The 13,371-nt window shown below is 48.1% G+C and overlaps 1 protein-coding gene across 1 annotated transcript in view; it reads right to left on the bottom strand.

The window, feature by feature from the left end:
- The window catches only part of LOC133347728 (ras-related protein R-Ras2), a 58,850-nt gene that overhangs the window by 13,795 nt on the left and 31,684 nt on the right, over window positions 1-13,371 (bottom strand). Inside the window, exons 2-3 of the mRNA XM_061560249.1 lie at window positions 8,420-8,507; window positions 4,008-4,110 (exon numbers count right to left, since the gene is read on the bottom strand). Of these exons, the coding sequence (XP_061416233.1) occupies window positions 4,008-4,110; window positions 8,420-8,507 (191 nt within the window). The remainder of the gene's footprint in view (window positions 1-4,007; window positions 4,111-8,419; window positions 8,508-13,371) is intronic.

The following is a 13,371-nucleotide window of genomic DNA, read 5'->3' as shown; positions in this document are numbered from 1 at the left end:
GTTTTTTGTTTGCATTATGACTGCAGGTATTGTGGTCTATGCAAACATGACTCCTTGTAAAAAAAGGTGTCAGTTTTGTTGCCAGATAGAAGGGTAAAAAACCAATTATCAACCTGCAATGTGTTTAGCTGTGAGAAAGAATAAAAGGTGACCGACACTACTGTTTAGACGTGTGTGTTACATGTTCGGTGTAACACACGTGCGGCGAGTGGTGTGTGTGTTACATGTTCTGTGTAACACACACGTGTGGCCAGTGGTGTGTGTTACATGTTCGGTGTAACACACGTGCGGCCAGTGGTGTGTGTGTTACATGTTCTCTGTAACACACACACGTGTGGCCAGTGGTGTGTGTGTTACATGTTCTGTGTAACACACACACGTGTGGCCAGTGGTGTGTGTTACATGTTCTCTGTAACACACACACGTGTGGCCAGTGGTGTGTGTTACATGTTCCGTGTAACACACACGTCTGGCCAGTGGTGTGTGTTACATGTTCTGTGTAACACACACACGTGTGGCCAGTGGTGTGTGTTACATGTTCTCTGTAACACACACACGTGTGGCCAGTGGTGTGTGTTACATGTTCTGTGTAACACATACACGTCTGGCCAGTGGTGTGTGTTACATGTTCTGTGTAACACACACACGTGTGGCCAGTGGTGTGTGTTACATGTTCTCTGTAACACACACACACGTGTGGCCAGTGGTGTGTGTTACATGTTCGGTGTAACACACACACACGTGTGGCCAGTGGTGTGTGTTACATGTCCCGTGTAACACACAGGTCTGGCCAGTGGTGTGTGTTACATGTTCTGTGTAACACACACACGTGTGGCCAGTGGTGTGTGTTACATGTTCTCTGTAACACACACACGTGTGGCCAGTGGTGTGTGTTACATGTTCCGTGTAACACACACGTCTGGCCAGTGGTGTGTGTTACATGTTCTGTCTAACACACACACGTGTGGCCAGTGGTGTTTGTTACATGTTCCCTGTAACACACACACACGTGTGGCCAGTGGTGTGTGTTACATGTTCGGTGTAACACACACGTGTGGCCAGTGGTGTGTGTTACATGTTTCGTGTAACACACACGTCTGGCCAGTGGTGTGTGTTACATGTTCTGTGTAACACACACACGTGTGGCCAGTGGTGTGTGCTACATGTTCTCTGTAACACACACACGTGTGGCCAGTGGTGTGTGTTACATGTTCCGTGTAATACACACGTCTGGCCAGTGGTGTGTGTTACATGTTCCGTGTAACACACACGTCTGGCTAGTGGTGTGTGTTACATGTTCTGTGTAACACACACACGTGTGGCCAGTGGTGTGTGTTACATGTTCCGTGTAATACACACGTCTGGCCAGTGGTGTGTGTTACATGTTCTGTGTAACACACACGTGTGGCCAGTGGTGTGTTACATGTTCCGTGTAACACACACACGTGTGGCCAGTGATGTGTGTGTTACATGTTGCGTGTAACACACACACGTGTGGCCAGTGGTGTGTGTAACATGTTCTTCTGTGCTCAGCAGCATCGTGAGCGGCGATCACAAACAGAAACTTGCGAGTTCAAATCTTGGCTCTGGGATTGACTCAGCCCATAACTTCTCGGGGGTCGATGAAATTAATACAATTTTGTCAACGGTGGTCCTATGGATAGACTTGCCCGACCAGAGGGAATGTGGAATTTCCACCACTGGCTAAGCTGCAAACGGGAGATGTGAACCAGCATCGATTATGATCGACAAATCGTCACGGTCCTCATCAGCAGCGAGCCACTGCACGAGTCACGTGGTGTGTGTGTACTGTACGTGCCACATGCAGTTCGGCCACTGATTCCTTTGTGATTGTAGTGGCCACGCTTTCCGCAAGCATGCCACAGTTTCTAAGAATTAAAGAAACAGTCCGCATTAATCTCATTCTTTTAAATGTTCCCAATCCCATTGAGCACGAATTGGACGTTGAGTCAAAGTTTCCATGAGTGCGCTGCCTGGGACTGCTCATCGCTCTCTCACCAATCACCGCTCTCTCACCGATCACCAATGTTAACCGCCCTGCATCACCAACACCGGCACCATCAGGGCATGTCATGGTTCATCCATTCAGTTGGATTCCTACACTTAGGACAGAGCCATTAATTGTGGCTCTGTTAGTCGACTATCTATTTACTGTTCAAGAAAATACTTATCCATCTTCATCAGCTATGCTTAATCCACTGCTGGATGAAGGTCTCCCCAAGCCATCGGGTAGCTCTTATCGCCCTCCTGCGATGTAACAAGCCACTCGTCACCTGTACAAGAGTTGGTTTCATCACTCCGTCTCCATGGTCAGTCACGTCCTCTTGGGCTGCATTCCCTCTCTTGGCCACCACTCCTGTCATTATTCTAACTCATGGGTCACAATCCCTGCCGGTGAACGTGTCTTGCCAAAACCCACTTATACTTTTCTAAACCGTCAGATCGATGTCTTTAACCTGTGTCCGTTCTCTAATCCATGCATTCCTCTGCTCAGAATTAACGTTGCCACGCACAGAATGTCATTCTTATGATAATTGCACCACTGGCTCGAGGTCTCCCCGTCCTTGGTAGCCGACGTCATCGCGAGAATTTTATGCGGCATGGGACGAGTAGCCAAGCCAAGAGCAACCCGCAATCCCTCTGTACTCATCAAGCTAAGTGGTGTCCACTTTAATTTGTCTGAGAATACATTCCTCAAGACACTGCTTCACTATATATTGAAATTATAGATGCTGTGGTCAGAGCATCCGGCTCACGACTGGAAGGCTACGAGTTCAAATCCCGGGCAAGGATCCAAATCAGTGCCTTCATACCTACGGGATCAATAAAGCAAGTACCGCTTCATTGTACTGTCCACAGTTGTTGTTCTATGGGCGCAGTGAGCCCCATTATGGGAATGATGGGGCTGCCAATGGGGAAGAGCACCACCCCATTTGCTCGGTGCAGATTTGAACCCACACAGTGCACAGACCATGAACACAGCATCAATTAAAGCCTTTAAAGGATCATCCCAAACTCAATGTGCCACTAATGTTACCAATAGCCAGGAGCTTAACCAATATTTCTGGGATCGTAGTATACTCATTAATAGGCATGTAACGATTCACCTCCCCCCCCCCCTCGTTCACCCCCACCGCTCCACGATTTGATTTGTCACGAATACGTTTCTTTATGTCTCATACACTCCGTCCCGTACGCTGTATTCCCTGTGCGTTCTCTCCATTTTGTTTCATCGGCCTGATGCGTGCGTCAGGCGAGAATCAATTTTAAATCGATAAATTGTTACTCGCCTACTCATTAGCACACAATCGCACTCGCTAAAGCACTCATGTGCACACCGCATGTTTAAACGTATACCCACGCGCTCACAGGCTGCGATACTTGAACGGCACTGTGGGTTCACTTTTTTCTCCCGCACAACACCGTGTGTCACCATGGGGGGCTATGCGTGGGGCACAAAGATGAGGCCCGCTACCTGCACGATGCGAGAACGGCTTTGAGCACGTGGCTCCTCGCTTCCCATTGGTTGACGCTGCCTGCCAGCTTCTCTGTGCTGGAGAAGATCGTGGGGTGGAGGAGGAGCAGGCTGAGGGGCCGGCTGCAAGTCAACCGTTGCTATCGAGACTTGGGGATAGGAAGGATGGCAGCTCACTTGGAGGCTTTGCCAGGAGGGACCCCGAAGAGGGAGGGCTCGTTTGGAGGTTTCGCCAGGAGGGCCCCTAGGAGGAGGGCTCACCTGGGGGCTTTGCCAGGAAGGACCCCTGGGAAGGGGGGTCCGCTTGGGGGCTTTGTTAGGAGGACCCCTAGGATGGGAGCTCACTTGGGGGCTTTGCCAGGAGGGACCCCTAGGAAGGGGGTCACTTGGGGGCTTTGCCAGGAGGGACTAGGGGCTGGTGCCAGAGGGTGGCTTACGCTACATGCTGCCTCTGTGCACGCTCTCACGCTTGACAAGGTCGTCTCTCCCCAAGATGTCACGCGCCGCTCACCTGCCGCGCTCCGTGATGGAGAAGACGAGGAGGAAGCCCTCGCCTGTCCGCATGTACTGCTCGCGCATGGCCCCAAACTCCTCCTGCCCGGCCGTGTCGAGGACTGCACCCCAAAGCAACAGACACCCAGTGTTTGGTTTAATACATGTATACTGTGGGGGTGGGAGCCAGCACTGTTAGCGAGCACCTATTCAGGCCAGTAAGGCACACACGACAGGACAGTGTGACTTGAACCTACACTTGGCCCAGCAAAAGGATGTTCGTTTATGGCTGAGAGGACCACTTGAGATGTTGTTAGCCTGGGCGGGAAACGAATTGTGCTCTCTTTGGTCAAGCAGTGAGATTGAACTATATACGGATGATACAAGTCCGTCAATATGTGCTCTCTTTACAATCACCCTGTCGTACAGGCTGTACAAGCATGACAAGACAAGACAAACAGTACAATCAAGACATTACAAACGAGAAAAAGCAAAACCAATTCCTGAATGAATTGTAACAGTCCATTCAATTACTAAGGGGTGAATAATTACAAACATAATGTTCGCTACAGCAAGGAAAACGATTGGAAACCATGCCAAACTCAAATGGTGGAAATTACGGTGGTTGTGACTGAGACTTAAAGATTTATGCTAAGCCTCATATGTCCGCTGCAGAGATGGAGGAATGAAATCAGCTCGTGTGTGGGTGAAAAGTTGAACTGTATGTAAGTTGAACTTCTTTCGCACGATACATCGACAACCGTGCTCGGAGATGCGGGGGAAGGAGAAACTAAACTCAAAAAGCAGTTCTAAAGAAATTAGTTTTCAACCTCGATTTAAAAGTACATAGCTCTACTGGTTTCCTAATATCGGAAGGAAGAGCGTTCCAGATGGTTGCAGAAGCGCATCTGAAAGTGCAGAAGCGCATCTGAAAGTGCAGGATGTGGTGACCGTCTTTGTTCGATGACCAGCTAAAGCTGCTGCGAGGGTAGCCGGAGTTTACGTGATAGTTTCCGCTCCTTGACGAATTCAGCATCACAGGATCATGAGAGATGGCGACGGCTTGGGGAGGGGGCCTTTGTCCGGCAGTGGATTGTTCATGGCTGGGTGCTGGTCAAACCCACTAGGGGTGGATCTCACTAACGAGGCCAATGTGCAGTTGGGCATCATGGCCAATATCACCGATACCAATGCACCTCGCTATCACGTCCTTCCCTCTGTCGGACCCCTCGGACCTGCTGGACCAGGGGTCGGCAACCAAAATAACAAGAAGAGCCATTTCTTTCCAATTCGGTACAAAATTCAGTATTTCAAGAGCCGCAATGCATCTGAGTACATACTGTACATACGTACATATCGTCAAGAAGCAGCCCGTAAAGAGCCGCATGTGGCTCCGGAGCCGTAGGTTGCCGACCCCTGTGCTGGACAGTCGACACCCAACCTCACAAGGTTGGATCTTACAGTCTCAGCACCACTGGCTTTTGTTTTTCCACTTGTTACACAGGCCACATGTGCTTCAATGACTACTTATACTCTTTGGATGCTTCGGTAAAGTGACTTTACTGACTTCACCGAAAGACCCAAAGAGGATGAAATCCTGCAGTCACGAAAGCTTTAAGTCAATGACGACTTAGTCTCATTACCACCACCCTCAAGCTTCAGGTCACTCCTTCGGTCGCCGACTTTTGGGTGCCACTATAATGTCTACCCTCCTTCACCCTGCACACAACTATGTGGTAAACATTGTTATTTTATATGAACCTATCTATGTGACTTTACTGAAAGACCCAAAGAATAATAAGAAGCATATTGATTTTGTTAATCACCCATCGAGCCATATGTCACTGTGGTAGAAGTTCTCAACTTGAAATCAGAAGGTCGTGAGTTCAACATCCAAATCAGGGGGTCACAACTCACCCTCTCATCCCGCCGTGGGCAAATATACAAATATCAATTCATGAAACGTCAACGGTGTGGTCATCACATGAACAGACCAACCCTATCATGGGAATACAGAAGTTCCAGCTCTGGCTTCGAGTAGCTGATGAGAGATTAGTGCCTACTCTTTAACTTTTGTCTCCGTGTTTTGCATGGGCAATTTTCTGCTTAGGAACCCCAAAAGGTGTTTTATTTCAGACTTTACCCTTGAAGCCAACTCTCACCCACTGCACTCGTCTCCATCGAGTCACGCGATTCCACCACCGATATAAATCCAGAGGCAGCAGTGCGAAACAAGAAAGGTCGTTGAAGTTTCATGAGAACGACCGTCTCCCTTCCCCCATAAAGTTATTATTTAGTTTTCCACCTGACTTGGCCATGAAACGGACAACGTTAAATGACATCACTGTGTGCCCTTTCTTGTTGCATATGCAGATTCAGAACACTTTCTGTACTGCAACCAAATAATGCCTCCACCTGTGCAATAATTAACCCAGTCATCCGGCATTGTGGAGACACTAACGCCATCAAGTTTACAGTAATACCACGGGCTTCTGACAGCGAACAAGTAGCACGACCCTTTAGAGCAAAGGTGCATGACCATTTTCCCATGGCAGGCAGCATCCACGAGACATTTTAGGCAGAGCTTCCCGACGAGGTTTAAACCCGGAAAGTGTTCGTTAAAATTTGAAGGAGTGGGGAGGGGTGGAGGGGTGCGAACAAATGAGTGGTGGTTAGCGCAATGCACGATAAACCTGACGAGCCGAGTTCGATTCCCAGCGGCCACGATTAACACGAGTGCCGAGCAATATTTGCACTGGTGCTGGGTCTTCCAACTTCACCAAACCCGGACTGTTAAGCTTTGTGCACTATGGTGGTCAAACAAGCTCCTTAACCGACACAGAGTGAGCCGGGCGTGCCCCCCCCCAACTTGTTATTTCTCTCACACGCCACTAGTTTGCCAGGTGTTGTAGGCTTCAAACAAGTTCAATGCGAATGCAGCGTAAAGAAATAAAAGTGAATAAGGGTTTGGTGCTTGTAATATTTTTTCTGATAACGGGATGATCTTCACACAACCTACACGGAGAGCTGTTACGTTATGTATAATTCTGCAGGCCCGTTGTAAGTTATGTTGAACGGTGAGAATTCCATTACCGCAGCTAACATCGTGGGCGCGCGGTGCACGATGGGCCTATGGAGCTCAGCGGGCCTGCATTAGTGGCGTTTAGTCCTGCGCTGGAGCAAGGGCTTCACAGGCGAATTGGGTTTTTTGCCACATTGCCATGAATCTACGTTGCCTTAGTAACGAAATAAAATAAAAATATCTCTTAGTGGGAACGAGCGAAGTTATTTAAGCTTTTGAGTCACAGCCACAGAATGGAGTTAGCCGAGGAATGCCCGTGTGGTTCCGAGCGCTGGGGGGTTTTTGTACTGTATGCAGGTTGCAGGTTTGCTAGACCCCATTCATTACGTTGACGGAGAACGCCGCCCCCACGTACACCATCGGCGCACGCACTTGCCGTGCGTGCACCGGCGCACGCACGTACGCGTGTGGTGCACGGGTCGACGCTCGCTTCTCGGGAGGCTGAATCGCTCGGTGTGTGTCCCGGCGCGACTGCGCCCGTGTAGCGGCGACGTTGCCGAGGGAAGTCGCGAGCCCAGAGGGAACGCGCACTTGACGCGCGTGCGACTTGACACGCGTGCACAGCGTCAAGCGAGTCACAATGCTCCCGTGTATCTGAGGCTTCACGGATGCCCAGGATGCGCGCGTTGACCGGTGCGCATGAGAACAGAGTGTTTTGTCTCGCATAAACGTACGCAGTGCCAATCGTTACCCTTACGTCCGCTGAAAATGGTCTCGTGTACCGTGGGGTGTCAAGTGATTCAAGCTAAAAAGAGTGTTCTATCTGCAGCTTGTCACGCGGCTTGTGGGAGGGACCTTCGAGTTAGGAGTTTCGGCCCTCGCACAAAGTCACTGTGACAGCAGGTCGTGACCCTCCCGGGTGGCAGGAAGCTCGGTATGCTGGGTGTGGTGTCACAATGTACAATAAGAATAATGGGGATTTATTTACCACGTGAAGCGAGGTAAATTAATCAGAAGGGTCTTGCATTGGAATGTTTGGCCAATTCTGTTTCTATGAATGTTTTGTATGTGGGGAGGGGGGGGAACGGAAGTATCTGGAGAAAGTGCACCGTGCATGCAAGGTGATAACACAAAAGTTCAGCTCAGACGGGTTCATAAACTCGCCTGCCATACTGTCACCTCCCGGCAATTTTCACAGACAGCACGCACGAGACAGACAGTACAAACAGTTCCGACGATCCAAACGGCGCACAGTAGATGGTACAGATGAGACTGAAAGCACAGAAAAGTCAGACAAGACAGACGAGACAGCGAGTAACACAAACGGGACAAACAGCGAGGGAAGTCGATCTTCACGAGTCCAGTGGACACCGAGGTCGGCAGCTGCCAATGCCGCGGGGTGAACTCACTGTCGAGGCGTGCAGCCCGGTCGTCGATGACGCACTGCTTCGTGTACGAGTCCTCGATGGTGGGGTCGTAGTCCGTGACGAAGTACGACTGCCAACGACAAGGGTGGGGTTACGTCATACACTCGTTTGCATGCAGATTGCCGAATGGCCGACCTAGCCGGGCGGCGCTGCGACTTGCACACGAGCGACTTGCGACACGAAGGTTGCGCGTTTAACGCCCAGTCGGAGACGGTCTGCAAGGCCTTCATCCCTTCGGAAGCGGACCCAATAAAGTACTGCTTGGTAGGCGGTGTCCCATAGACTGTGCCCGGCCATGTGACTGTGGAATATCCACCACTGGTTCAAAGTCATCAATAGAAATGAGTGAAGCCACGTAACGTGTTTGAACAGGAAATCACTTAATCTTCACTTTCAATTTTATAAGTAATTTTGCAACAACTAACATGAGTAAAGCTACTTGTTGATCTTAGAAGTCTCAGCGAGTTACATGACTTTTACTAGAGGCTGCTAAATCGGGATGTTTGGTCACTTCCATTGGTTTCATGAGTGTTTTGCATGTTTGGGGCCGTCCATAAATGACGTCACGCACCTGGGGGGGGGGGGGGGTCAGACATTTGTGACGATGTTTGACGAGGGGGGGGGGTTGAGAAATGTGACGTCACATCAAAATGCGCAACTTTAAATAAATATAGAATTGTTATAACAACACTCCTACAACATCAGAGTGCAGCGCCACATTAAATACGCACTACAATGACAATAGTTTAAAGAGATTTGAAGCATGTTTTATTTTCAAAATGGAAATATGCTTTTGGGGGGGGGGGGGGGGCAGAGCTTTGTGACGTCGTATTTGAGGGTGGTCTGACTTTTTGTTCTAAATAAATTATGTAAAATAATCGTCCAAAATGGTGTGACGTAATTTATGGACGGCCCCTTTGAGGAAACCAGAGTACCCGGGAAAACCCACGTGGGCCTCGTAAAAGTGAATTAAAGCTCAAATGGTCTGCACATGAGGATTCTAAAAAGTTACCAAGTGGTACCGTTATCAAGAACCAAATCACCCAGGATGTGCCGACTGGCCTGGGTGTGAACCCGTGCATGCCGGTGTGGACCCGGTGTGTACCCAGTGTGTACCCAGTGTGGCCAAAAAGCATTTCTCAACAGCTGCCGAGAACTAAAACTTTGATCTTCATTACTCCACCTTTGGTAAATACACATTTTTTTTCGTGCTTTACGTAGTAATCAAATTGGTAACCTGCAGAGTGTCCTGCACAAGCAAATCATTTTCTACACATGGTGCTACACGCCTGGCCTTGATCACCACTCTGCGGAGGAGACAAGGTGACCTGTGGAAGCGTGAGGGGAAGTAGGTTGCCCAGCTATCTGCTTGGATTGTTTTTCAGTGTTGTCTCGACATACGTATGACATTGCGGTCTCCTCTCAAAAGCAAAAATGCTCGTCCAAGAAATTGCTCAAATATCCCAACCAGGACCCTCGTGTGAATGGAGACCCCAGTTAAAGCCCAGTTGAAGCTTTCTTGGGTAAATAAATCCACTAAGTGATGTTCATAAGCTGTGCGGGATTAGATGTAGTGTGTTTACTCAGGTACACGCAAGCAAATGCAGCTTCACTTTTAGCGGGAAAAAACCCATTTTGTGCTCTTCTGCCAACTTGAGAAAAGTCCATTGGCCGATCGCATAAAACAACAGAGGTGAAATTTTACTTGGCGTGCCATTCGAAGCTGTACAGGTTTGATGACGTTTTATGGAAATAGTGACAAAGCCGTGTTTTTTTGTGCTATTTAAGTTATGTACAAATTTAGTCCTATGGAAGATGGTGAAAGTCAAATGCCTGTTAATAAATAAATGAGATGTATATAGTAGGGGTTATGCAATTTTCCCCATCTCTCCGACGATTTGATTCAAAACACTACGATTTGATTTGAGAATCAATACACTTAATGCATTCATCAATAAGAATGAACAGTATGGGAACCTCATTTGCCAGTAAAAATATAATTGGTTTTTTACCCTTCTATCTGGCAACAAAACTGACACCTTTTTCACAAGGAGTCATGTTTGCATAGACCACAATACCTGCAGTCATAATGCAAACAAAAAACATAACTCTGATAATGTGCACTGTCCTTGAAGTTGATTGGTCCACACCCGAGACAGCTTTCCTTAGAGCCTAGTCTCACATGGGTTGGACCAGATGACACCATCTGGTTATGTTCTTTTGTTTGCATTATGACTGCAGGTATTGTGGTCTATGCAAACATGACTCCTTGTAAAAAGGTGTCAGTTTTGTTGCCAGATAGAAGGGTAAAAAACCAATTATCAAGAATGAACAGTCTTTCGATAATCTCTTGAGCAGTGTGGTGAATGTAGCGCATGCTCTATCAGCTACAGCAGGCGTCACGTGAAGCTACTACACGTGGCATGTACACATTAAATAACATTTCTTCTTACCCCCGTGATTTTAAGCATCTATCATTAGCTTAACAATCAATATTAATCAATGAATAAATGCACTGTTAAAGATCTCGCAGGCGCTAAGGGAAGGTTAAATACCATGAAGTGGAAATACAGTGCAATGATGCTGTAAGTGCGAAGGGTGAAGTTTATTGAAAAGTGCTGAGTTAAAGTGTAAAGGTGCTGATGACCTTACACGTGAAACCGCACATGCAGACATCACGGCATTTTCCACAATAATGCGGAAAGGTTACAGACACAATAAACATCGTTGTAAAAAGCACACTAACTTAAAAACTCAGCTGCGATGTATGTGCAGCGTCACTTTGGGAAGTAATAAAAAAGCAAAGCCCGAAGGGAATTGTGAAATTTGATATTAGCCGAGTACGGGGGATAGCGACACCGAATAATTCACGAAATGCTTTCATTCTTCTTTTAGCATGTATGGCTATATGCCAATAACACGTCCAAGTTGAAGTCCGTGAGCCATGCGACTAATACCGCTCAGTCCGCCGGAGAGCGGCCCATAGGGATGCAGTCGTTCGTGATATGCTCCCATTGTCTGGTTCGGGTGGCCGTAGTCACACTGTGGGTTGTCTAATTCTCCACTTGTGGAGGAGGTGTGGTGCAGAGACCCAGTTGCTGTTCTGAAGAAGTTTATGGAGCACCACAGTTTTCTTCGGCAGATCAAAGCCGTGGGGGTCAGAGATGGTAGCCTTCTCATGGCCCATCTGTTAAGTGTCTCATCGCGAGACAAATACCATCACTTCGGCCTTCTTGGAAAAATCGTGAATATTTTCAATGCTTTAATTGAGAGGTCAGTGGATGATAAAACGCATTTATAATTCAGATAACATTTGAAGAGGTCATTGGTCGATAAAACGTGTTGCATAGAAGACCATGACTTCAACATCCCGCTGCCTGGGAGTAGAACCCTGGACCGAGGCGGTGCTGACTCAGTGTCTCTGACACGGCCACTATGAATCCAATAAGTGAAAGACACACACACAGCCCTGAGGTTTGAATTCAGAATATCAGCCATTCTGGCTGAGTGCGCCTGACATGGCCATGTACGTATGTATGTTGAATAAGAACTCACAGAGAGTAACCACACGCTGAACACCTTAGCAGGAACCCTGGATTCCAGCAGTGCCAGCTCAGCTCTATGACATTATCATGATGAGCCCCATGAGTGAGTCGATGCTGTAAGTTGACTGTACGCTGTAAAACCTAACCCGCTTCCAGAGGGAAAAACTCCAATGCCACAAACGCAAGCTGTCTTCAAGTGTGAGGAGGCTGCACTGGTAAAAATCTCTTCCCGTGTCACCACCATCTTCCTGTGTCTCCTTGCCTAAGTATGGCAACAAACCGGATTCAAACACAGGATTTGAACTCCGTATTTCTGTGGGGATGGCTTAGTGTGTTTGACACCATATTGGTCCCCTGCACTACCAGGCCACTCGTGGGGTGATGATAAGAGTCTAAGCGCAGTGCCAAAGTGCTGGTGAAGCAGCCACTTGGGAGAGAAAACTTCAAGTGTTTCCCTGCTCAAACAACCCATATCATCTTCAGTGGTGGCCCCGAGGCAGTGTTGGAAATTCCACTTTTGTATGGTCAGGGCCAGTTCTTCCATATGACAACCACTGTAGAGTTTCAATCAAGTGAAACACATTGGATCAGCCATGAAGGGATGAAGGGATGATGGAGTAAGTTGACCACCAAACAGGATTTGAACCCGTGACCTTCTGATTTATGAGTTGGGCAGCCTGCCCACAGCAGCACGTGGCCACTAATTTAGTCAACGGTTGCACATTTTTTATGCAACGTACCACAAAATGTAGCATTTATTTAAAGGTCAACAGCATAGATACTGGTAGTGGTTTTGATCACTGTCGGGACAGGCAAGTAACGACTCATTGATTCACAAACATAAAGAATATATTCTGTCGCTCACAGTACATTAATTTAGTTGGGCAAATAAAAATTATTATTTACGACTTGGGACAGGATTTTTAGTATTTTCACCATTCTCTAGATTCGACATACGGGGAGTGGAGCAGTGGCTCAGTGGTTAACACACTGCGCTGTGTTCTACAGAGACCCAAGTTAGATTCCAGGCCACGGCTAGCGTCAGTGGCAAGTGATATCTGTACCGGGCCAGGCATCCCCCCCCTCCCCTCCCCAACCTTCAACCGACTCACATTGACCAGCATGGTTAAATATCGTCAAAGAACCTCCGTGACCAACGTGGCGTGGAATGGACATCAGTGGATTGACAAAGAGTCGAGAGATCCTGCATGACGAGGCTGTGAAATCGAGACAAAACATTTTGGGGAGATTCTTGAGAACTGAATGGCAACCCCAAACTGATAATTCATCAAACCGCTTGGAGAATGGGTGGTGGGGGAGGGGGGGTGATGAATCACTACATAGTACCTACCGGAGAAGCATGCGTTAGCGTGAAGCGACAGTGGGAGG

The sequence above is a fragment of the Lethenteron reissneri genome, chromosome 26 (genome assembly GCF_015708825.2).
Source record: "Lethenteron reissneri isolate LAM-NWPU_2019-01 chromosome 26, ASM1570882v1, whole genome shotgun sequence".
Taxonomy (NCBI): Eukaryota; Metazoa; Chordata; class Hyperoartia; order Petromyzontiformes; family Petromyzontidae; genus Lethenteron; species Lethenteron reissneri.
Note: the sequence above shows the minus strand (reverse complement) of the source record. Positions and strands in the feature narration are given on the sequence as shown.